Source organism: Bufo bufo, chromosome 4 (genome assembly GCF_905171765.1).
Source record: "Bufo bufo chromosome 4, aBufBuf1.1, whole genome shotgun sequence".
In the NCBI taxonomy this organism is placed as follows: Eukaryota; Metazoa; Chordata; class Amphibia; order Anura; family Bufonidae; genus Bufo; species Bufo bufo.
The window spans coordinates 27,591,294-27,617,761 of record NC_053392.1 but is presented as its reverse complement, the minus strand read 5'-3'; the positions used below and the strand labels follow the sequence as shown (position 1 = coordinate 27,617,761).

The following is a 26,468-nucleotide window of genomic DNA, read 5'->3' as shown; positions in this document are numbered from 1 at the left end:
TGGCGCACGTCCTTCCGCCCCCTAGGATCGCAGGGCAACATTCTCTGCCTCCTGTAGCCTCCTCCTCCTACTCGGCTTCCTCCTCCACTGCTTCCACCAGCTCATCCGTTCAGCCACACACCTTCACCACCAACTTCAGCACAGCCCGGGGTAAACGTCAGCAGGCCATTCTGAAACTCATATGTTTGGGGGACAGGCCCCACAGCGCAAAGGAGTTGTGGCGGGGTATTGAACAACAGACCGACGAGTGGTTTCTGCCGGTGGGCCTCAAGCCAGGCCTGGTGGTATGCGATAATGGGCGAAATCTCGTGGCAGCTCTGGGACTAGCCGGTTTGACGCACATCCCTTGCCTGGCGCATGTGCTGAACTTGGTGGTGCAGAGGTTCATTCACCACTACCCCAACATGTCAGAGCTGCTGCATAAAGTGCGGGCCGTCTGTGCGCGCTTCCGCCGTTCACATCCTGCCGCTGCTCGCCTGTCTGCGCTACAGCGGAACTTCGGCCTTCCCGCTCACCGCCTCATATGCGACGTGCCCACCCGGTGGAACTCCACCTTGCACATGCTGGAGAGACTGTGCGAGCAGCAGCAGGCCATAGTGGAGTTTCAGCTGCAGCACGCTCGCGTCAGTCGTACTGCCGAACAGCACCACTTCACCACCAATGATTGGGCCTCCATGCGAGACCTGTGTGCCCTGCTGCGCTGTTTCGAGTACTCCACCAACATGGCCAGTGGCGATGACACTGTTATCAGCGTTACAATACCACTTCTATGTCTCCTTGAGAAAACACTTAGGGCAATGATGTTAGAGGAGGTGGCCCAGGTGGAGGAGGAGGAGGAGGATGAGGGCTCGTTTCTAACACTTTCGGGCCAGTCTGTTCGAAGTGGCTCAGAGGAAGGTTTGTTTAAGCAGCAGAGGACAGGTTCACAAGTCGCCAGCCAAGGCACTGTACTGGAGGACGAGGAGGATGAGGAGGTGGAGGTGGAGGGGGACGAGGATGACGCAAGTTCACAGCGGGGTGGCAGCCCAGGCCCATCACTGGTGCGTGGCTGGGGGGATACGGTGGACGATGACGATACGCCTCCCACAGAGGACAGCTTGTCCTTACCCATGGGTAGCCTGGCCCACATGAGCGAATATATGCTCCAATGCCTGCGCAACGACAGCAGAGTTGCCCACGTTTTAACGTGTGCAGACTACTGGGTGGCCACCCTGCTGGATCCCCGGTATAAAGACAATGTGCCCACTTTAATTCCTGAACTGGAGCGCGACCGTAAGATGCGCGAGTACAAGCGCACGCTGATAGAGGCGCTCTTGAGAGCATTCCCACATGTCACAGGGGAACAGGTGGAAGGTGAAGGCAGAGGAGTGGCAAGAGGTCGCCAACGCAGCTGTGTCACGGCCAGCTCATCTGAGGGCAGGGTTAGCATGGCAGAAATGTGGAAAAGTTTTGTCTCCACGCCACAGTTATCTGCACCGACACCTGATACGGAACGTGTTAGCAGGAGGCAGCATTTCACTAACATGGTTGAACAGTATGTCTGCACACCCCTCCACATCCTGACGGATGGTTCGGCCCCATTCAACTACTGGGTTTCGAAATTGTCCACGTGGCCAGAGTTAGCATGTTATGCCTTGGAGGTGCTTTCCTGCCCGGCGGCCAGCGTTTTATCTGAACGCGTATTCAGCACGGCAGGGGGCGTCATTACTGACAAGCGCAGCCGCCTGTCCACAGCCAACGTGGACAAGCTGACCTTCATAAAGATGAACCAGGCATGGATCCCACAGGACCTGTCCCTCCCTTGTGCAGAGTAGTCCTTATTAACTGCCTAAAACATGTCTTGTTGTGCTACGGGCCACTTCTTTATTTGATACAAATTTTATGAAACCCACAGTTGAATGAAACTCTTCTCTGTCTGGGCGCCGGGGCCTAACCAGATGAAAGTGGCCGGTTAAACTAACGGGTGACATGAAGCCATAACCTCTGCCATGCTACCTCTGTCTTCTGTCTGGGTGCTGAGGCCTAAGTCAAATAAAGCGGTCTTCTGCTGTGCTGGGGGATATGAAGCTAATCTCTGACCTCTCTCCTCTGTCTGGGTCCAAAGGCCTAAATCACTGAAAGAGGCCTTCTCCTGTGGTGTGTGATATGATGCCAGAATATGTGCTGTGGGGCCTCTCTCCTCTTCCTGGGTGCAGGGGTCAAATAAACTAAATTGTGGCCTACTCCTGTGGTGGTTGATATGATGCCTGATTCTCTGATGTGGAGCCTCTCTCCTCTGTTTGGGTGAAGGGGTCAAAGTAACTAAATGGTGGCTTCTCCTGTGGTGGCTGATATGATGCCAGAATATGTGCTGTGGTGCCTCTCTCCTCTTCCTGGGTGCGGGGGTCAAAGTAACTCAATGGTGGCTTCTCCTGTGGTGGCTGATATGATGCCAGAATATGTGCTGTGGTGCCTCTCTCCTCTTCCTGGGTGCGGGGGTCAAAGTAACTCAATGGTGGCTTCTCCTGTGGTGGCTGATATGATGCCAGAATATGTGCTGTGGTGCCTCTCTCCTCTTCCTGGGTGCAGGGGTCAAAGTAACTAAATGGTGGCTTCTCCTGTGGTGGTTGATATGATGCCTGATTCTCTGCTGTGAAACCTCTCTCCTCCTTCTGGGTGTAGGGGTCAAAGTCTTTCAAAGTCGCCTTCTCCTGTGCTGATTGATATAAAGCTGATGGTTGTGCCATCTGACATGGTTGCCAGGGTCTGATTCAATGGGGGCCTACTCCTGTGGTGGGTGATCTAAATGCCTGATTCTCTGCTGTGAAACCTCTCTCCTCCGTCTGGGTGTAGGGGTCAAAGTCTTTCAAAGTCGCCTTCTCCTGTGCTGATTGATATGAAGCTGATGGTTGTGCCATCTGACATGGTTGCCGGGGGTCCCATTAAATTGGGGCCTACTCCTGTGGTGGGTGATCTAAATGCCTGATTCTCTGCTTTGAAACCTCTCTCCTCCGTCCGGGTGTAGGGGTCAAAGTCTGTCAAAGTCGCCTTCTCCTGTGCTGATTGATATAAAGCTTATGCTTGTGCCATCTGACATGGTTGCCGGGGTCTGATTCAATGGTGGCCTACTCCTGTGGTGGGTGATCTAAATGCCTGATTCTCTGCTGTGTAACCTCTCTCCTCCGTCTGGGTGTAGGGGTCAAAGTAACTAAATGGTGGCCTACTCCTGTGGTGGGTGATATGATGCCTGGTTCTCTGCTGTGGGACCTCTCTCCTTTGTCTGGGTGCTGTGGTCAAAATAATAGTAAGTGACCTTCTCCATTGGTGGGTGACTTGAAGCCTGATTCTGTGCTATGGGACCTCACTCCAATTAATATTGTTTAATTTTTATTTATTTTATGTTAACTCATCATTTCCCTATCTACATTTGTTTGCAGGGGATTTAACTACATTTTGCTGCCTTTTGCAGCCCTCTAGCCCTTTCCGGGTGTGTTTTACAGCCTTTTTAGTGCCCAAAAGTTCGGGTCCCCATTGACTTCTATGGGGTTCGGGTTCGGGATGAAGTTCGGGTCGAGTTCGGATCCCGAACCCGAACATTTTTTGAAAGTTCGGCCGAACTCGTCGAACCCGAACATCCAGGTGTTCGCTCAACTCTAGTCATAACGTGAAATACTAGTCTGTGCGAGCAACTCCTGTATGGCGTTTTTTTCTCCACAAATCGGGTACAGAAAACCACAGCTGTGTGCAATATCTACAGCAGTAAAATAAGCTCTGGGCATTCAAACACAATCATAGGTACCAAAGCACTATTGCAGCACATGAGGTGGCATCAAGAACAGAGTCCATTATGAAAATACAACTGGCCAGCATTCCCAATCAGAACAAGTCTCTCCACCTTCTCCTGGTCCACTTTGAAATGTTTGGCAACAAAAAAAAACTTTTCTTGACCAGCATTAGCTTGTCTACAAGCTGAACTCCCACATTGCCAAGTTGCTCATGGTGCAATCTCTGACTTACCATTCTAGTAGTGCATTGTACTCTTATATTGTGGAGAACACTGGACGCTCCTTGCGATTTTTGCTGTGCTGCACTCCAAAGTGGACACCTGCAGAAACTTTTACGGGCAATGAAAGTACGTCTTCTACAGCCAACTAGGTTATTGTTTAATATGGCAGCGGAGAGGCATCACCAAAGCAACCTGGCCAGGTCCTTTAGACCTATCCCCCTCCCCCCATGATTGTATTGGGCTGGCTCCCACAGCTGGCACTTATCTGCCTCCTCCACCTCCTCCTCCATGGACATGCTCCCATCCCCAACAGCAGAAGGGCACAGCTCTGCTCCCACTCCCCTTCCTTCCTATTACACCAGCTTGCGCAAGGTGCTGGTAATGTCAAGAACATTGTCATTCTTCTCACGAGGTGAGGAACGCTCTCCTGGACTTGCAGTGGCAGGATGGTCTGCAGCTACATGCACTGCTTAATCCAAAACATTCCAACTCACTGAAATTCAACATTGCACATGCTAAAGCATCTCTACAAGAAGCAGAACAAGCAGAAACCTTGAACAATTTTGTCATGCTCCAGACCGCCTCAGCACTGAACATTTGTTGTTTCCAGGTTGGTCAGCTCATGCCATTCATGATACAACTGTCCATCATCTCCCTTATATGTACTCTTGAACAGATGCTCATGCAACAGGTGTTGAGGATTTTTCTTGCCAGTATCAAAACATTATTTTTATCAAAATAAACCTAGACTGGATTCGGGAGGACTTTTACACTCCTTCGGTTGAGGCCAATGAATAGATCTGGCCTCATTGACGGTGCCCCATCTTGGCACTGTTGCTGTCTGCCTGTCTATCATCATGTTGTCTGCCTACCATCATGTGCCTTATGGCTGCTGCTGCCTCTGTCATGCTACTGCCGCCATTATGCCACTGCTGCTGCCTGCCTACCATCATCTCCCGTAAGCTTGCTACTGCCTCCATCATGCTGTTGCCTACCTGCCAACATATACCAAATGGCTGCTGCTGCCGCCACCACCTCAGCTGCTGCTCCTCGCTACTAATCCCCTACTGCCACCACTAGTAACACTATGCATCTTCCACTACTACCACTTCTACCATCACTACTGTAACTACTATTACTACAACTGGCAATAGACAGCTGACCTACTGCATTGCCGATTCTTGTTTTTTTATTTTTTGTGGCCCTAGGGCTTAAACCCTCCAATACAAAGAAAGTGAACCCTGAGGAAAAACCCCAAAAATAGGCCCCCCCCTTACCCCCCACCCTTCTCTGAAACCAACCCAAAACATTCCCTTTACCGACTCAAAGCAAAATCCCTATTGCATCATCCCCATTGCAGCCTCTCCTTGTATCTGGAAACCACCTCACGGCCGTCCCAATAATGTGCATACTTATTAGCAAAGTGTAATCATATTAAATCATGGATAATATTCTAAATAGCTGTGACCTTTAACAGACCCAGAGTGCAGTTGAAGGGTCCTATTATCCGTGAATAAGCCAAATATGGGATATGCTCCAAAATAAACTGTCTCCATACGTAGAATAATCTTTTCCCCAATATTTCGACTTGTTTTAAGTATTCAAGCCACTCTAAGTGAAATGTGTTTTTGAGATGTCCTTTTACTACTTCTATGGCAGGTATATCTGGTCTCAACCACTGTGCCAGTAAACATCTTTTAGCAATCACCAAACACCCATTTTGGGCAAAAAATAATAATTTTGCAGCCTTTGCTGCATATGTCATTGTGAGATACACCCTTTAGATACTGTGGTTCTATTCTGCTATTAATAAAACACCCATTTTGGGCAAAAATCTTTAATTGCAGCTAGTCTGCATATGGCATTGTGAGATACACCCTTTAGATACTGTGGTTCTATTCTGCTATTAGAAAAACAATAATTTAGGGCAAGATCCTAAATTTGAGAAATATGAGTCGAGCGTCAAATAAGGGACTTGGCCCGGTCGTGGTGCTGCTGGTGAGCGCTCCTGTTGCAGGGAGAGGATGTAGTCGTTCTGTGCCAGCTACATGCACAAGTGAAACACCTTACTCGGGTGTGAGTAGGCGACAGAACCTGCAGAGGTATTTGGTCGGGCCTAATGCGGCTCTATGAATGGTGAGGTCTGAACAAGTACAGGCGATAGTAGATTGGGTTGCTGACAGAGCCTCCAGTTCCTTCACATTGTCTCCCACCCAGTCTCCTGCTGAAAGATCAGAGTTGGCACCTGCAGCCGATGTCCATCAGTCTTTCACCTCACCCCCTTGCAAATCCAGCCAAGCAGTCTGAGCCCCAAGTCATGCAGCAGTCTCTTCTGCTTTTTGATGACTCTGTTAGCAGAGTTTCCCAGGGCATCCACCTAGCCCTGCCCAGAAGTGGAAGAGATTGAGTACACTTATGCCCAACCACTTATGACAAAACACAGGTGCCAACTGCTGTGGATTTCGAAAGTGTGCAGACCGACAAGGAGGGCAGGGATGAAGACTGGGTGGAAGATGATGTGGAGGACGATGAGGTCCTCGACCCCACATGGAATCAAGGTCATGCGAGTGGAAGAGGCGGTGGTCGCACAAAGCCACCAGCACAGCAGAAGAGGGTGCAAAAGCGGAGCAGCCGTCCCCTAGACAGTATGCCTGCTACTGCCCACTGCAGCAAGGGACCGAGCACACCAAAGCCAGCTCCAAGGAGTTCCCTGGCGTGGCAGTTCTTCAGACCAAATGTGCAGACGACAAGACACAAGTGGTTTGCATGCTGTGCAATCAGCGCTGCAGCGAGGCATAACCGTTCTCAACCTGAGCACAACCTGCATGACCCGGCTTTAAGTGCAAAGCACGAGCTGCAGTGGAGTAGGCACCTCAAAAACCAAGAAAGGTCTGTGGCTCCTCCTGCTTCCTCTTCTGCTGCAGTCTCGGCCTCTTCATCCACCTCTGGAGTGACAGTGCCCACCTGCCACACCGCAAACAAAGGATCTGCCAGAAACACCAACACCTGCATGAATGGGATAGGATAAGGCCATCCTTCATATAAGATAGGCCAGGAGCTATCCATAGTACTCAGTATATTGGGCAGACTAGATGGGCCAAATGGTTTTATCTGCCGACACATTCTATGTGTCTATGTTTCTACTGGTCACCAAGCATCTCCACAATGTCCCAAGGAAGCGTTCAGCTCTCCATCTCCCAAACGCTAGAGAGGAAGAGGAAGGAATCCCCCTACCCTCCCACGATCCCTAGCCCTGAATGCCAGCATTTTCTAAATTACTGGCCTTTGAAATGCTGTCATTCCGTCTGGTGGAGACGGATAGTTTTAAAGGCCTTATGGCGGTGGCTGTCCCACATACGTCGTGCCCAGCCGCCACTACTTTTCCAGAAGAGGCCATCCCTTCCCTGCACAACCAAGTAGGGGGACTAAATCAGGTGTGCACTGCACAACACCATCTGTGGCAAGGTGCACCTCACTACGGATACGTGGACAGTAAGCACGGTCAGGGCCGTTATATCTCCATAACAGCACACTGGATAATGCAGTGGCGGCTGGGCCTGAGGCGGATAGCGTTTGGCGCATGTCCTTCCACCACCGAGGATTGCAGGGCGCTTCAGTTTTCCTCCTGTTGCTTCCTCCTCCTACTCTGCTTCCTCATCCTCTACTGGCTCCTCATCTGGTCAGTGTAACACCTTCACCACCAAGTTCAGCACAGCCAGGGGTAAACGACAGCAGGCAGTTTTAAAACATATATGTTTGGGGGACAAACCCCACACCGCGCAGGAGCTGTGGATGGGCCTTGAACAACAGACCGATGAGTGGTTTGTGCTAGTCAGCCTCAAGCCCGGCCTGGTGGTGTGCAATAATGGGCGAAATCTAGTAGCAGCTCTGGGACTAGCCGGTTTGATGCACATCCCTTGCCTGGCGCATGTGCTGAATTTGGTGGTGCAGAGATTCCTTAAAAATTACCCCGATATGTCAAAGCTGCTGCATAAAGTGCGGGCCGTCTGTGCGCGCTTTTGGCGTTCTCAACCTGCTGCTGCTCGATGTCAGCGCTGCAGCGTAACTTTAGCCTTCCCGCTCACCGCTTCATATGCGATGTGCCCACAAGATGGAACTCCACCTTGCACATGCTGGCCAGACTGTGCGAGCAGCAGCAGGTGATAGTGGAGTTTCAGCTGCAGCACGCACAGGTGAGGCGCTCGGCGGAACAGCACCACTTCACCACCAATGACTGGGCCTCCATGCGAGACCTGTGTTCCTTGTTGCGCTGTTTCGAGTACTCCACCAACATGGCCAGTGCCGATAACTCCGTTCTCAGCGTAACTATCCCACTTCTATGCCTCCTTGAAAAAATGCTCCTGGCGATGATGGAAGAGGATGTGGCACAGGAGGAGGAGGACGAGGGAATCATTTCGTAGGTTTCCGGCAGTCATTCCCAAGTGGCTCCGAGGGTGGGTTCCTGCACCTACAAACGCCAGGTACACAATTGCCCAGCCAGGCACAGTTCTGGAGGATGACGAGGTGGAGGATGAGAGATGGAGGAGGAGGAACCATGTTCACAGTAGGGTGGCACACCAGACCAGCTCATGGCCATCACTGGTGCATGGCTGGGGGGATACAGAGTACACAGACGATACACCTCCCACAGAGGACAGATTTTCGTTGCCTCTGGGCAAGCCTTGCACACATGAGCGATTACATGCTGCAGTGTCTCCGCAACGACCGCCAAGTTGCCCACATTCTAACTTGTGCTGATTACTGGGTGGCCACCCTGCTGGATCCCCGTTACAAGGACAACGTACCGTCCTTAATTCCCTCACTGAAGCGGGATCGTAAGATGCGCGAGTACAAGCGCACGCTGGTAGACACGCTGCTGGTGGCATTCCCAGCGGGGGCACAGCGGGGGCACAGCGGGGGCACAGTGGAAGCACAAGGCGAAGGCAGAGGACGAAGAAGAGGTCGCCAACGCAGCTGGGGCACCACCAGCACCTCATAAGTCAGGGTTAGCATGGCCGAAATGTCAAAAACCTTTGTCAGCATGCCACAACAACCAGCACCACCAGCTGATATGGAACGTTTTAGCAGGAGGCAGCATTTCACCAACATGGTGGAGCAGTACGTGTGCACATGCCTACACGTACTAAATGACGGGTCTGCCCCCTTCAACTTCTGGGTCTCCAAATTGGGCACATGGCCTGAGCTTGCCCTTTATGCCTTGGAGGTGCTGGCCTGCCTGTTCATAGCCACTGTGGACAAGCTGACGTTCATTAAAATGAACCAGGCATGGATCCCTCAGGACTTGTGCAGAATAGACATGTATACCTGCACTAACCAGCCATTGTTATACTGCAGCAAAATTGCTCATTCTTGCATTTTGATATTTCACACTCTTTTATAGTGTACCCTAATTTTAAAAAATAAAATTAAAACCAAAAACCTGTGTTGGCTGCCTCGTCCTCCTCCACCGCCGCTTCCACCTACACCGCTACGTCCACCGCCTCCTCAAACTCCTACTCCATATGGAACTCCACCTCATAAATCAAAAAAAAAATTTTTATTTGTACGTATTTTATATCATTTCACTACTTTGTCAATTACATTTTCTGGTGAAATTCACCAATTTTTTTTGTGTATAGTACCCCTGCTATACTAGTAGACTGGTATAAATAAAAAAAATTGTCAATTACATTTTCTGGTGAAAATCACCAATTTTTGGGTGTATAGTGCCACGCTATACCTAGTAGACCGTAAAAAAATAAAATAAACATTTGTCATTACATTTTAGGGTCAAATTCACCAATTTTTGGGTGTAATATACCCCTTCTCTACCTAGTGACAGCTTAAAAAATTTCAATAATTTTTATTTTACATTTTCAGGTGACAATAAACATTTTTTTTCTGTCATAGACCCCTGCTCTACCAAGTAGACAGGTTAATAAATTTCTGTAATTTTTTCGGTTACATTCTTGGGTTGACATTATACAATTTTAGACGTGAATAAACCCTGCTCTGCATAGGTGACAGGGAATAAAATTTCTGAAATGCTTCTTTATTGATGCGCGCCACCTCCTTTGATTCAATGCTTAAACTTAACTTGTACCACATTGCACTTCAATAATTTGTCCCACATTTCCGCTATACTCTTTTGGCCCACATTTGGGCTTCTGTAATTTGTCCCACATTTGCACCTCAATAGCTTTTCCCACATATTTCCCTTAAATTTGGTCTCTTTTTCTCACGCTCCCTCTTGCCCTGGAACCCTGATTCCCCCGCCACCCGTGATCACCATGGTAGGCGCATAAAAGAACATCGAAAGTTGATAGAGCAGATATCAAATTGGATCGTGAACATCACGGGGACGTGCGACATGGTGGGGCAGTAAGTATGCACACGCCTACACGAACTGACTGACAGGGGTCAGCCCCTGCAACTTCTGGGTCTCCAAATTGGGCACATGGCCTGAGCTTGCCCTTTACCCCTTGGAGGTGCTGGCCTGCCCTGCAGCCAGTGTATTGTCTGAATGTGTGTTTAGCATGACTGAAGGGTTATATTTCCCAATGTTTTGGGGTCTACTCTAATTTTAAAAATAAAATTTAAAACCAAAAACCATTGTAGGCTACCTCCTCCTCCACCACTGCTTCCACTTACACTGCCACATCCACCGCCTTCTCAACCTCCTACTCCGTATGGACCTCGTCCTCCTAGATCAAGATTATTATTTTTTATTTTTACGTATTTTGTTATTTAAAGTACTTTCCCTATCCACATTTGTTTGCAGAGCACTTGCCATGCTCTTAACCACATTTTGATGACATTTGCAGCCCTCTAGCCCTTTCCATGACATTTTTACAGCCCATTTAGTGCTCAAAAGTTCGTGTCCCCATTGACTTCAATGGGGTTCGGTTCGGGGTCAAGTTCGGATTAAGTTCGGGTCCCGAACTCAAACTTTTTTCTGAAGTTCGGGCCGAACCCGTCGAACCCGAACATCCAGGGTGTCCACTCAACTCTACTTTTGTGGCATGTATTAGAGGAAACATAAAACTATATTTGCCGGTCAACGGTGCAGTTTATATGTTTCTAAAGCCCTTTGTGGGCATGTATTAGTGGAAATAGAATAAATATATTTGCCGGTCAGCGGTGCAGTTATATGGTTTAAAGCTATTTTGACGTGTATTAGTGGCAAAACAAAAATATATTTGTCGTTCAGCGGTTCAGTTATATGTTCTAAAGCCATTTTTGTTGTGTATTAGTGGCAAAATAAAAATATATTTGCCGGTCAGCAGTGCAGTTATGTTTTAAAGCCTTTTGTGTTGAGTATTAGTGGAAAAGGAAAACATATATTTGCCGGTCAGCGGTGCAGTTATATGTTTTAAAGCCTTGTGTGGCGTGTTTTAGTGGAAAAAGAAAAAAAAAAATTGCCGGTCAGCGGTGCAGTTATATGTTTTAAAGCCTTTTGTGGTGTGTATTAGTGGAAAAAGAAAAACTTGTTTTGCCATTCAGCGGTGCAATTTCTGTTCTAAAGCCTTTTGTGGCGTATATTAGTGGCAAAATAAAATATATTTTCCAGTCAGTGGTGCAGTTATATGTTTTAAAGCCTTTTGTGGCGTGTATTAGCGGAAAAAGAAAACATCTATTTGCTGATCAGCGGTGCAGTTATCTGTTCTAAAGCCTTTTGTGGCGTGTACATATTAGTGGAAAAAGAAAATATATATTTGCCTGTCAGCAGTGCAGTTATCTGTTCTAAAGCCTTTTGTGGCGTGTATTAGTGGAAAAAGAAAAAATATATTTGCCGATCAGCGGTGCAGTTATATGCTCTAAAGCCCTTTTTTGTGTGTATTACTAGCACAAAAAAATTGTTTACACTGTGCTTATCCACTCCACCCCTTCCACTAGAAGATTATAGTTCAGCTAGAAACTGTATATAAGGAGAGCCGTCAGAGCCCCTAGTTGTCTGCAGATAGGGACCAGTGTTTAGTAGGAGACACTCTGCCAGACTGCATGAGTAACCAAAAGAAGATTCTGAGATGAGGAGGACACTGAGCAACAGACCCTGGTTCCCTAGCCTTTGCCAGGGTACTAGCCTTCTGAGACAGCCAAAGACAGCTAGCTCAGCACAAAACCTTCTGCCAGGGAGTAGAGTTGAGCGGACACCTGGATGTTCGTGTTCGACGGGTTCGGCTGAACTTCACAAAAAAGTTCGAGTTTGGTATCCGAACTTGACCCTAAACCCTATTGAAGTCAATGGGGACCCGAACTTTTGAGCACTAAAATGGCTCTAAAAAGTCATGGAAAGGGCTAGAGGGCTGCAAATGGCAGGAAAATGTGGTTAAGAGCATGGCAAGTGCTCTGCAAATAAATGTGTATAGGGAAATGACTTAAAATAATATAAAATACGTAAAAATAAAAAATAATAATCTTGATCTAAGAGGAGGAGGTCCATATGAAGTAGGAGGTTGAGGAGGCGGTGGATGTGACGGTGTAGGTGGAAGCAGCGGTGGAGGAGGCGGAGTTGTTATGGATATATAATGTATTCTTGATTTGTCTCTAATCTCTTATTTACTTCCTCTTTGAGTCTAACATCTCTCAATAGTCATAATTGCTTGCATTACCATATAAGTACATAAAGTACATGAGTATTAAGCTTGTATTCAATAGGATAACATATTAGCTGCGCATTTTATATAACCATATATAGCTAATTGCAGAACTAAGTACGTGTCCTTGTGATACTGGACAGTTGAGCCTATCATAAATATTCTTGTTAGATGACGCCCTGATAAAGGGTATATAAAGAATGTGACTTCCTCAATAAATTAGAGTATTGTCTCATAACCTTGTGTGGTGAGTCAGTTCCTCTCCGTGCACGTATTGCAATATTACCTAATTACAGGATAATTGGAAACAGCTGTCACAAAGTAGCTGACATTCAGGTCAGAACCGAACCAGAACCAGAACAATTGGCGCCCAACGTGGGGCACGAAGATTGGACCCCCTGTTCCCGTACCCCCGGAGACCAGACGAGGGGAGGCGCACTAACGGACACTGGGACTGCAGCCTGTAAAATAAGGTAGGAAAATTGAAGTCATCCTACTCTTAATGTGTCCCCTGGTGTAGCCTCTCAGTATCTGTCTGAGGGAGGGGTTGCAATGGCAGCTTGGGGCATCTTCGAGGGCATGTGAGTAAGAACCCCTCCCCACAGTTAAATAGTGTCTGTTTTATAAGATCTTGTGACAGTTGCGATTGTGTTACATTGGTAAACACAGTGGGGAGGAGACGGAATAACTACTGAGTCTGTCAAAGATTACCTCAAGTGCCTGAGCCTGATAGACAGTCAGTGCATCTGTCTATCAACAGAGAGGTCTCAGAAGGGGAGGAATCGGTTTAATCTGCTGGCCAGTGATTTGCCTCAGAATTCGACTCAAAGCAGACGTCAGGCGTGTATCCGTCTTGTTCTTCCTTTTGGTAGGCTCCAGGACGACTACGAGTTGATTTGAAATGGGAAATTCAAAGAGTTTGACTGAGGACTCTTTTGTACCTACCAGTATGTGAAGGATAGGAAAGGAAAGAAGTTTTTAAAGGATTCAGTAGATTAGAAAATAACTTTGATATACCTGTGTAGTGAAACATGGGTCAAATTGTTGAAGGAAAAACGAGGAAAGCTAGAAGATCAAAAGTTAACTCTGCTAGTTAGAGCATGGCGAGACTGTAGTAAAGAATTTGAGGAGGCTGGAGGATACCAATAATATGATGAGAATTCAAAAAGATTTGTCTGTACCATGAAAGAATCGGGATGTGCGGACCGCCCTATAAAGATGGCGTCAAGCTAGCTGATTAGGCGTGGGTCTGTGATGTATGTGGACAACAGAATCCAACCTTTAGAGAGAATTATCTAGCTTGCAGGGCACCACGCCCACATGATCATGTGTCCATGTTTCCTGTGAGTATCCTCCCAGTCCCAGCCACGGTGCCATCTTGTCCACAGCCACCGCCCTATAGTGGACCAGAGATATCTCTCTGTCCAAAACCTCTCGTCACAAAGGCTACTCCATTGTATCCCATAGTCTATCCTGATGGTACAGTTAAACCCCCACCTCAGGTACCTACGAATATCATGGTCGCAGGAAAAGATGAAAAAGATGAGGCAGAGGGGACAACTGGTAATATGGCGCAAGAGTCAGCAGAGCAACAACACCTTGTAGACAGTGCAGATACCCCTGTAGGCAGGGGTGTAACTAGAAGTGACTGGGCCCCACAGCAAATATTTGTAAGGGCCCCTCCAGCGCGCTTCGCACCTCCCTCCTCCTGTGTAAACCCCACTCCTTTGGCACAGTGTAGCGGTATACTGTATATTGTGTGGCACAGTGGATGCTATATGTGTATAACATAAACATATTTCATATGAAAACTTAGTTACTTGACCCTTGGGGATCTCGGACACCACTTCAACACTTGGCCGGGGGCTCGGCGGAGCTGATGTTGTGCTTTATCCTAATGAGAAAGATTTCATAATAAGGATTTGGAGAAGGGGCAGAGGGATAGCAGAGCAGGGAGAGGCTGGTGCTGCTACTAGGGGGTCATACCATGGGGGAGTAATAAAGCCTACTATAATGCCCCCCCAGTAGTAATAATTCTCCTTATAATGTGACAGTGCAAAAATACCCCCTTGTAATGCCCCCAGTTGAGCTAATGTCCCCATAGTGCCCCCATAGTGCCCCCATAATGTCCCAGTATAAAATACCCCTATATAGTGCCCCCAGTAAATTCCCCCATAGTGCTCCTCTCCCCCCTTCCTGCTAGTGCCCCCCATAATGTACCAGTATAAAATGCCCCATATATAGTGCCCCAGTAGATGCCCCTCAGTGTCCGGCCTCTGATAGGCTGCCGGCCTAGTGTCCCCCATAATGCCCCCCAACAATGTGCCAATAAGTGTCCCCATAGATGCCCCCCCATCATGTGCCAGTATCAAGTGCCTCTCTCCTCCCCCCACATGTCCCAGTATCATAGTGCCATCTCCCCCCCCCAATGTGCCAGTATCAAGTGCCTCTCTCCTTCCCACCCCCCATGTGCCAGTATCATAGTGCCAAACCCCCCCATGTGCCAGTTTCAAGTGCCTCTCTCTTCCCCCATGTCCCAGTATCATAGTGCCATCTCCCCCCCAAAAAAGTGCCAGTATCAAGTGCCTCTCCCCCCCATGTGCCAGTATCATAGTGCCAAACCCACCCATGTGCCAGTATCAAGTGCCAACCCCCCCACATGCCAGTATCAAGTGCCTCTCTGCTCCCCCCATGTCCCAGTATCATAGTGCCATCTCCCCCACCCCCACAAAGTGCCATCCCCCCACCCCCACAAAAAAGTGCCAGTATCAAGTGCCTCTCTCCCTCCCCCCCATGTGCCAGTATCAGGTGCCAACCCCTCTCCCCCCCATGTGCCAGTATCAGGTGCCTCTCCCCCCCATGTGCCAGTATCAGGAGCCAACCCCCCCTCCCCCCCCAGGTGTCAGTATCAGGAGCCAACCCCCCCCCCCCCCCCAGGTGTCAGTATCAAGTGCCTCTCTCCTCCCCCCCATGTCCCAGTATCATAGTGCCATCTCCCTCACCACAAAAAAAGTGCCAGTATCAAGTGCCTCTCTCCCTCCCCCCCATGTGCCAGTATCAGGTGCCTCTCTCCCCCCCCCATGTGCCAGTATCAGGTGCAGACCCCCCCTCCCCCCCAGGTGCCAGTATCAGGTGCCAACCCCTCCCCCCCATGTGCCAGTATCAGGTGCCTCTCTCCCCCCCATGTGCCAGTATCAGGTACCAACCTCCCCCCAGGTGCCAGTATCAGGTGCCAACCCCCCCTCCCCCCATGTGCCAGTATCAAGTGCCCCCCGCTCCCCCCATGGCAGTAACAGTCGGGTAAAAAAAATAATAAACACTTCTACTTACCTCCATGTCAGCGATGCGATGCAGCCTCTTCCTGTGTCCTGCCCTGTATTGTGTCCCGCCCTGTATGTCCATATATGGAGTCAGTGCTTGTATTTCAGAAAAGTTTCTGCTGGGATTCGAACCCACAACCTTCTGTATCAGAGGCAAAGCACTTAACCACAAGACCATAAGAGCTGCCTTGCTGCTGACTGAAAAAATATGAGACTTCTACTGTTATAGCTGGCTAAGTGTACATTTTATACACATGACAGCTGCTCATATATAGAGATATAGCAGAGCTGAGTGTGCTGGGACAGCTGTCATATAGAGATATAGCAGTGCTGGGTGTGTTGGGGCAGCTGTCATGTGTATAGATGTACACTTAGCCAGCTATAACAGTGGAAGTCTCATATTTTTTCAATCAGCTGCAATGCAGCCTTTATGGCTGTGTGGGTAAATGCTTTGCCACTGATACATTAGAGATTGTGGGTTCGAATCCCAGACACACCAGGAGAATTTAGGAGACAGTAAGATTAGATCACATTAGCGAGGGGGCCTGGTCAGCCGCTGCTGCTTTGAAGGGGCCCTGAACATTAAGAATCAATATTTAACTAACTTGAAAATAAACTGTCACACACGCTGCAAAGGCCCCAGATGTAGGGTCTTGCACAAAATGGGTGTTTTTATTAAACCAGAATATAACAGCAGTATTTAAAGCTTGTATTTGACTGTCACAAATGCAACAAAGGCCACAAATGTATTATCTTGCCCAAAATGGGTGTTTTTTTTAATACCAAAATACAAAAGCAGTATCTAACGCTTGTATTTGAATGTCACAAATGCAACCAAGGCCGCAAATGTACACTGCTCAAAAAAATAAAGGGAACACAAAAATAACACATCCTAGATCTGAATTAATTAAATATTCTTCTGAAATACTTTGTTCTTTACATAGTTGAATGTGCTGACAACAAAATCACACAAAAATAAAAAAATGGAAATCAAATTTTTCAACCCATGGAGGTCTGGATTTGGAGTCACCCTCAAAATGAAAGTGGAAAAACACACTACAGGCTGGTCCAACTTTTATGTAATGTCCTTAAAACAAGTCAAAATGAGTCTCAGTAGTGTGTGTGGCCTCCATGTGCCTGTATGACCTCCCTACAACGCCTGTGCATGCTCCTGATGAGGTGGCAGACGGTCTCCTGAGGGATCTCCTCCCAGACCTGGACTAAAGCATCTGCCAACTCCTGGACAGTCTGTGGTGCAACGTGATGTTGGTGGATAGAGCGAGACATGATGTCCCAGATGTGCTGAATTGGATTCAGGTCTGGGGAACGGGCGGGCCAGTCCATAGCATCAATGCCTTTGTCTTGCACGAACTGTTGACACACTCCAGCCACATGAGGTCTAGCATTGTCTTGCATTAGGAGGAACCCAGGGCCAACCGCACCAGCATATGGTCTCACAAGGGGTCTGAGGATCTCATCTCGGTACCTAATGGCAGTCAGGCTACCTCTGGCGAGCACATGGAGGGCTGTGCGGCCCTCCAAAGAAATGCCACCCCACACCATTACTGACCCAATGCCAAACCGGTCATGCTGGAGGATGTTGCAGGCAGCAGAACGTTCTCCACGGCATCTCAAGACTCTGTCACGTCTGTCACATGTGCTCAGTGTGAACCTGCTTTCATCTGTGAAGAGCACAGGGCGCCAGTGGCGAATTTGCCAATATTGGTGTTCTCTGGAAAATGCCAAACGTCCTGCACGGTGTTGGGCTGTAAGCACAACCCCCACCTGTGGACGTCGGGCCCTCATATCACCCTCATGGAGTCTGTTTCTGACCGTTTGAGCAGACGCATGCACATTTGTGGCCTGCTGGAGGTCATTTTGCAGGGCTCTGGCAGTGCTCCTCCTGTTCCTCCTTGCACAAAGGCGGAGGTAGCGGTCCTGCTGCTGGGTTGTTGCCCTCCTACGGCCTCCTCCACGTCTCCTGATGTACTGGCCTGTCTCCTGGTAGCGCCTCCATGCTCTGGACACTACGCTGACAGACACAGCAAACCTTCTTGCCACAGCTCGCATTGATGTGCCATCCTGGATAAGCTGCACTACCTGAGCCACTTGTGTGGGTTGTAGACTCCGTCTCATGCTACCACTAGAGTGAAAGCACCGCCAGCATTCAAAAGTGACCAAAACATCAGCCAGGAAGCATAGGAACTGAGAAGTGATCTGTGGTCACCACCTGCAGAACCACTCCTTTATTGGGGGTGTCTTGCTAATTGCCTATAATTTCCACCTGTTGTCTATCCCATTTGCACAACAGCATGTGAAATTGATTGTCACTCAGTGTTGCTTCCTAAGTGGACAGTTTGATTTCACAGAAGTGTGATTGACTTGGAGTTACATTGTGTTGTTTAAGTGTTCCCTTTATTTTTTTGAGCAGTGTATTATCTTGCCCAAAATGGGTGTTTTTTAAAAACCAGAATATAACAGCAGTATTTAAAGCTTGTATTTGACTGTCACAAATGCAACAAAGTCCGCAAATGTATTATCTTGCCCAAAATGGGTGGTTTTTTTTATACCAGAATATAAAAGCAATATCTAACGCTTGCATTGGACTGTGACAAATGCAGTAAAGGCCCCAGATATAGGGTCTTGCACAAAAAGGGTGTTTTTTTTTTAAAACCAGTGTATAACTGCAGTATTTAAAGCTTGTATTTGACTGTCACAAATGCAACAAAGGCCGCAAATGTATTATCTTGCCCAAAATGGGTGTTTCTTTAATACCAGAACATAATAGCAGTATCTAACGCTTGTATTTGACTGTGACAAATGCAGCAAAGGCCCCAGATGTAGGGTCTTGCACAAAATGGGTGTTTTTTTTAAACCAGAATATAACAGCAGTATTTAAAGCTTGTATTTGACTGTCACAAATGCAACAAAGGCCGCAAATGTATTATCTTGCCCAAAATGGGTGTTTTTTTAATACCAGAATACAACAGCAGTATCTAACGCTTGTATTGGACTGTCAGAAATGCAGCAAAGGCCGCAAATGTATTATCTTGCCACAAAATGGGTGTTTTTTTAATACCACAATATAACAGCAGTATCTAACGCTTGTATTGAACTGTTAGAAATGCAGCAAAGGACCCAAAATATATTATCTTGCAAAAAATGGGTGTTTTTTTAAACCCAGAATATAACTGCAGTATTTACAGCTTGTATTTGACTGTCACAAATTCAGCAAAGGACGCAAAATGTATTATCTTGCAAAAAATAGGTGTTTTTTTAAACCCTGAATATAATTACAGTATTTAAAGCTTGTATTTGACAATCAAAAAAGCAGCAAAGACCCCAGATATAGGTTCTTGCAAAAAATTGAGTTTTTTTTAAACCCAGAATATAACTGCAGTATTTACAGCTTGCATTTGACTGTCACAAATTCAGCAAAGGACCCAAAATATATTATCGTGTAAAAAATAGGTGTTTTTTTAAACCCTGAATATAACTGCAGTATTTAAAGCTTGTATTTGACTGTTAAAAAAGCAGCAAAGGCCCCAAATGGAGGGTCTTGCAAAAAATAAGTGTTTTTTTTTAACCCAGAATATAACCGCAGTATTTACAGCATGTATTTGACTGTCAAAAATGCACATATGCTGTGCTGGTGCACTGAACTTGCACAAAATGGCCGCCGACGCCCACTTAATTAACAGACGGATAAAAGTTATTTTTCTATGTCACTGGGCTCAGGGCAGGGGGAAAAAAAAGGTGCACTGCACCCACAAAACAAAATCACTGTAGATCGCAGAGTTAACAAGCACTTCTGATGACAGATTCTTTCCTATTCTCTCCCTCACAGCAGCAGCATCCTCTCCCTACACTAGTAAGAGCAGAGTAACTTCAGCTTATATAGAGGCTGGGTCACATGCTGCACTGGCCAATCACAGCCATGAGTTAAACACTTGCTGATTGGCTGCTCTGCAGCCATTCAAAAAGCGCCATTAAATCACTGAACACCGAACTCAAACCCAAACTTTTACTGAAAAGTTCGGGTTCGGGTCTGGGGTCCAAAAATTATAAAGTTCGGTACGAACCTGAACTTTACAGTTCGGGTTCGCTCAACCCTATCAGGGAGGAGACTAGAAAAGTCAGCTCAGTGTCTTGAATGTATTGGTTAGCACTTGAGTTCCACCAGTAAAGGAGCACAATGGTTTGCTGCAGACCCTAACTCTCTGGACTTGTTTCCCATTGGGGTGCAGCAGACCTTGCCATCCCTTCTGGATAGCTGCAACACATAGTAACACCTCGACACTGTCTCAGGTACCTTGTGTAATGTTGTGGTCCCCAGAAACCTGGCCACTGTACTTGCCCCTTATCAGTCCCAATACACCACTGTATCTATTCAATGAGAAACAGTTCCCCACCTCTTCCACAAACCTCCTGCTTTATAGTGATGAGGGGCAAACAATGCTGTCTACAGATTGGTGTTTCTGAACTGGATTATGTGAGCTAATTTGCTTAGAGAAAATTGTCTCTATTATCAGGATTTTACAATGTGCTGTAAAATGTGTATAATCTCATGAATATACTGTATTGACAATGATATGTGCAAATTTTACCTGAGGATATCCATAGATACCAGTTATCTCAGCTATGGACAGACTGGAGGAGGATGTCAAGTGTCCAATAAAGGCCACCACTTTGTTCTTCTCATCACAGCTGTAGTTGGGGATGGCTTCTTCTCGTCCTGACAGTATACTCAGTACACTCTGTACGGCTTTATGTTCTAACACACAGGAGTCATAGATCTTGTATCCCAGAGTGATATTAGGTAAGAGGTCAGATCTTCTGTTTATTTCTTCTATGGCGAACATGAAGACCAGGAGATGTCTCACCAAATGAAGAGATGGTCTAGAAAATGTATGAACATGAATACAGTAGCATATTGACCATGTACTGTATCTGTATACAAAAACATGGGTAATAATAATGTAAGTTGGAAAGATTATTGAATACACTAACAGCCCTACTCTTCAGCACCTTCACTGTGATACAGATCGGAATGCTGAAATCATTGTGTCAACTACATCACGCCATTGGAGCTAAGTTGGCATTGACTTTGTGTCGAGAGGCACCAGGAGAAACCAGCGGGGACCCAGAGTTTATTGGAACAGAAGCTGCAGGGGATCAGTGGAGGAGTATGCCCTTTTTATTCCACTCATCGCCTCTAAGAAAATAGTTTAGAAATAAGCCAGGAACAGGGAGAAGAGACACAAGACTGATCCCTGCCTGGTTCGCTTTGTCTAGCACAGCTAACCAGTCTCTACCTGTTCACAAATATGGAGAGATTTGTAAATTAATCCAGATGGGGAGAGGCCAGCAGGGACCTGACTCTTCTTCCCATTCTATACCCAATTGGTGTTTGCTTTGGTGATTTGCCAATCATCAAGTTACTGAGGAGTAATTTAATGCAGGAAATCATATCCCACATAGTTATCGGAGCTGCTTTACGCTGTTAGTTTTGGGCTCCTTTGTAAATGCAGCTTTGTACTGGAATACAGACCATGACTGAGGAGCAGAAGAAACTATGACTATGCTAAATATTTTAGATGTCCTATACACATAACATTCAGGATAATATCATGTAAAGGAGATGTGAGCCTGTGGGCTGTAGGAGGATATAATTTTTTTTTAAAGTATAGAAGATGACCGACTTTCTAGAAAAAGTTTGGCCCACATTCAACAAATCCCAGTCTCTTTTTTCCTCCATAGCTTTGCAAAGCCCATTCTTAATAGACTTCTCAATATGACTTAAATCCTTCAACAAAATCACAATCAGAGTTAGTTATACGCATCCTCAAACATTTTCTGTAAGGGATGTTCTTCTCGCATGAAATGGATGCTAGCAACCAAAATGTAGCTAAAAAGTTGTGGTGGTGGGCTTACAGAATCCCTTGAGTTAGCTCACAGTCTTTTACAAAATTAGTAATTAAATTAACTGCTATTTAAGGCTACTTTCACACTAGCAGCACGCACCTCCGGCAGGCTGTTCCGTCGGGTGAACAGCCTGTCGGATCCGTCCTGCCGCTAGTGACCGTGTGCACCCTAGGTGCCGCTCCGTCCCCATTAAGTTCCGTCAGCCTCTTGCCGTGCCTCCGCCGTGCCTCCATATGATTTTTTTTTATTTAGGCTACTTTCACATTAGTGGCACGGACCTCCGGCAGGCTGTTCCGTCGGGGCGGAGGCACCGCGGAGGCACGGCAGCGCACGGCGAGAGGCTGCCGGAATAAAACTACGACATATCCGACATTTATTTCGGCAGCCTCTCGCCGTGCGCTGTCATGCCCGGAACTCTGCTCTGCCCCCATTATAGTCAATGGGGACTGAGAGGAGCAGCAGTTCGGGGGCACACGGTTACCAGTGGCAGGACGGATTCAACAGGCTGTTCACCCGACGGAACAGCCTGCCGGAGGTCCGTGCCACTAATGTAAAAGTAGCCTAAATAAAAAAAATCATATTCATATCATTTTGATTGTGTCCAATAACATTTATTGATTTCCACCTCTATATGATCAGTACATCAGCTATAAATCTAGACTTTATAGGTACAGTGCTGCCCATAATTATTCATACCCCTGGCAAATTTTGACTTAAAGTTACTTTTATTCAACCAGCAAGTAATTTTTTTACGGGAAATGACATAGGTGTCTCCCAAAAGATAATAAGACGATGTACAAGAGGCATTATTGTGAAAAAAACACATTTCTCAGCTTTTATTTACATTTGAGCAAAAAGTGTCCCGTCCAAAATTATTCATACCCTTCTCAATAATCAATAGAAAAGCCTTTATTGGCTATTACAGCAATCAGACGCTTCCTATAATTGTAGACAAGCTTTTTGCAGGTCTCCACAGGTGTTTTTGCCCATTCATCTTTAGCAATGAGCTCCAAATCTTTCAGGTTGGAGGGTCTTCTTGCCATCACCCTGATCTTTAGCTCCCTCCACAGATTCTCAATTGGATTAAAGTCTGGACTCTGGCTGGGCCACTCCAAAACGTTAATGTTGTTGTCTGCTAACCATTTCTTCACCACTTTTGCTGAAATGTCCACTGGTGCCCAAGGCCAAGTTTCTCTGCAGACTACCTGATGTTGTCGTTGAGAATCCTCATGTATTGCTCTTTTTTCAATGTGCCGTTTACTGTGATTAGGTTCCCTGGTCCATTGGCTGAAAAACACCCCCAAAGTATTAGGTTCCCACCACCATGTTTGACAGTGGGAATGGTGTTCTTTGGGTTGAAGGCTTCTCCTTTTTTACGCCAAATGAAGGAAATATCATTGTGTCCAATCAATTCAATTTGTGTTTCATCTGACCATAACACAGAAGACCAGAAGTCTTCTTCTTTGTCCAGATGAGCTTTTGCAAAGGCCAAGCGAGCTTTTGTGTGCCTTATCTGGAGAAGTGGAAACCAGCAGTGCAGTGTCCGTTGGATTGTCTGCCTTGAGATATTGCCACCAGCAGAGCCCAGATTCACCAGGATGGCCTTGGTGGTGATCCTTGGATTCTTTTTCACCTCTCTAACTATCCTCCTGGCCAGCACAGGTGTCACTTTTGGCTTCCGACCACGTCCTCTGAGATTTTCCACAGTGCGGAACATCTTGTATTTTTTGCGCAAATGTAAATAAAAGCTGAGAAATGTTTTTTTTCCCCACAATAATGCCTCTTGTACATCGTCTTATTATCTATTGGGAGATACCTATGTAATTTCCCATTAAAAAATTACTTGCTGGTTGAATAAAAGTAACTTTAAGTCAAAATTTAAGCGATATAGGGTTGGACAGTTCTCCAATTTAGATTGCGTGGGTGTTAGGAGATGGTTCCCAAACCAGATACATATAATTTAGTAAGACTCCTGTACTCCACTTGGGTTTCAGTATAATGCTTTTATTTTGTGCGGCTCCAGTCAAACTGGTTTTGACTGGAACCGCACAAAATAAAATCATTATACTGAAACCCAAGTGGAGTAAAGGAGTCTTACTAAATTTAAGTCTAAATTTGCCAGGGGTATGAATAATTATAGGCAGCACTGTATATGCTTTAGAAACATCAGTTTTATTAAATTCACCCTTATTAATATCTAAATAAATTGAATATTGGAATGCCTTAAAATGTATCCTTTTAATATTACCGTTTAAAATAATAGGCCCAACAATAATGGAATATAACAATTACCTCGCTTGGAGGTTACACACAACTGCCAACCAAAGATGAACTGGTAGGGAGAATAAAATGCAGCCAGGAGATGTGTTCACTGGCTCACTCAGAGGGTGAGTTAGGAAAAAAAAAGGGAGACAGATGCTGGGTCTCTTCCCCTAAAAGTGTTCCTGTATCCTAACTATAAACGAGGACCCTCTCTGACTGTCCCTAGATGGCCCTCAGACCTATCCGTTGACTGCCCAGCTTCGTCGGAAGCAAAAAAGACCAGTCACTTGCTAGGGCAGGCAGACAGATAAAAAATAATAAACAATGTCCCTACGCGTTTCACTGGCGGGTGCCAGATCATCAGGGGACCAAACAATGCCAGGATCGCAGGCAGACAGTAACAAACAATATGTGCCTGTCACAGCTAGATTATAGGCTATGGCAATTGATAAGACAGTCCTATCGATGTATCAAGGTGTACTTAGCTTGCCCGGTAGTTTGCTTGCGTCCTCGGTCCGCACCTCTCCTGCGTATGGCAGTGGGAGCGGGTTACTAGAGCTGGCGTCCTTTTTAAACCTCGCGCGTCACATAGGCTCCTCCCCCCCGCAGCACATGATCTGTCACGTGACGCGTGACGTATGCTGTCACGTCACTATCGGGAATCACATGATCGGGTGCGGCAAAAAGCCGTCCATTCTATTGCGGCCGTATCTCTTCAATATCTGATAGGTCCAGCAATACAGGGGGGCGGATGCCAAGGTAAACTGCTGGCGATGTGGAGGTGGGCTAATTCCACTTCCCACCAGTTACCTAGTATTCCGGCTAGAATAGCCAAATAGAGGTGCGTCGCTCCGTACTGTCACAGGAGGCGCTACCTAAGGTATTTAAATAGCAACTTTAAATGGTCAAAGACTGGATGGGTACATATCAATGGTGTGAAGATGATGCATGTCGATAGATGAATTAAATCTCCCCATACATATAGATCTTATATGTCAGGGGACTAAACGGACAATATATCTATCGGTGAACAATAATGATCACCGAAAGAATAGGTCCCATGTGGACTAATACGAGGGCAGGGGAAAAAAGAAGAGAGAGGGGGGGGGGGGAGATCCTGGGGACTAGAAATCCCATGTGGACACATGGACAGGTGAGTTTGAGCCAATCCTTGAAACAATAGCTCCATTGGACCATTTATGGAGCTTGGGTACATTTATATATTTCTGTGTGCCCTTTATTTGAACCTTTACAGGGGCTATAAGGGTTTTATGTTGTTGTTCATTTTATAGCGACATACCCTGGCTCAAACTCACCTGTCCATGTGTCCACATGGGATTTTATTCTCCCTACCAGTTCATCTTTGGTTGGCAGTTGTGTGTAACCTCCAAGCGAGGTAATTGTTATATTCCATTATTGTTGGGCCTATTATTTTAAACGGTACTATTAAAAGGATACATTTTAAGGCATTCCAATATTCAATTTATTTAGATTCCATATTTTGGGCGCCATTGATATTTATTTGTGTGACCAGCTTTTTACCTAGATTGTGTTCTTCTACATCACCCTCATTAATACACAATGTATTCATTGATGGAGACTTGTAGGCTCAAATAATAGCTACATTCACAATGGCCTCTGCCTTCCTCTCTATCATCCAATCCTGGTCAGACTTCCTATTGGCTATGATTTAATGGAGAGTCATGCCTGGGTTCTCTTTACAATGAGACCTGAATTATTTCTCCTTATATAGTTTACATTAATACATTTCAGTACACCAGTCTCCTCGGCTTCTTTGTCATAAGATAATAAAGTCAGAAGAAGTACAGATACTTACGAGTGGCACTGAATTGCATATGCATTATCTTGGAATAGATTTGTTGCATATCTTGTAATGGAGGAAGTTAGCTGTACTATTCCCCCTATTATCAGCTCCCCTGGGCTTTGGGTGAATAGAGAATTTTCAGCCAGTTCGATTCTGCATGAAGAAGTTCCCAAACATATTCTTTCAATGATAATAAGCATCAGGGCGAAGAACTTTATAAGGTTCCTCATTATTTCCTAAAATAACACGAAAATAACCCATTGTAAAACATTATCAATCTATTCTTTCATGCTATAGATGATGTGAAAGCAGAAGATGAGTTTGGAATTGAAAAACAAAATCTTCCCCGATAACAAAAGCTCCTCTCACATCCCTAAAACAGACCAACATAGTGGCATAAGTGGCTGACTGTAATAAGGGTTATACTGAGAGAGAGCCCCTGTGGGAACATGGACTGACATGAGTAACATATTTCACCTCTAGGGCTACAGAATACAGTATCAACCTCGCTCTACTAGTATCAACCTCGCTCTACCTGACTTATCAACCTTGCT

The 26,468-nt window shown here is 46.3% G+C and overlaps 1 protein-coding gene across 1 annotated transcript in view; it reads right to left on the bottom strand.

Moving 5' to 3' along the window:
* The window catches only part of LOC120998923 (taste receptor type 1 member 3-like), a 108,260-nt gene extending 87,496 nt beyond the window's left edge, over window positions 1-20,764 (bottom strand). Inside the window, exon 1 of the mRNA XM_040429801.1 lies at window positions 20,510-20,764. Within this exon, the coding sequence (XP_040285735.1) occupies window positions 20,510-20,764 (255 nt within the window). The remainder of the gene's footprint in view (window positions 1-20,509) is intronic.
* Between the last annotated feature and the right edge of the window lie 5,704 nt (window positions 20,765-26,468).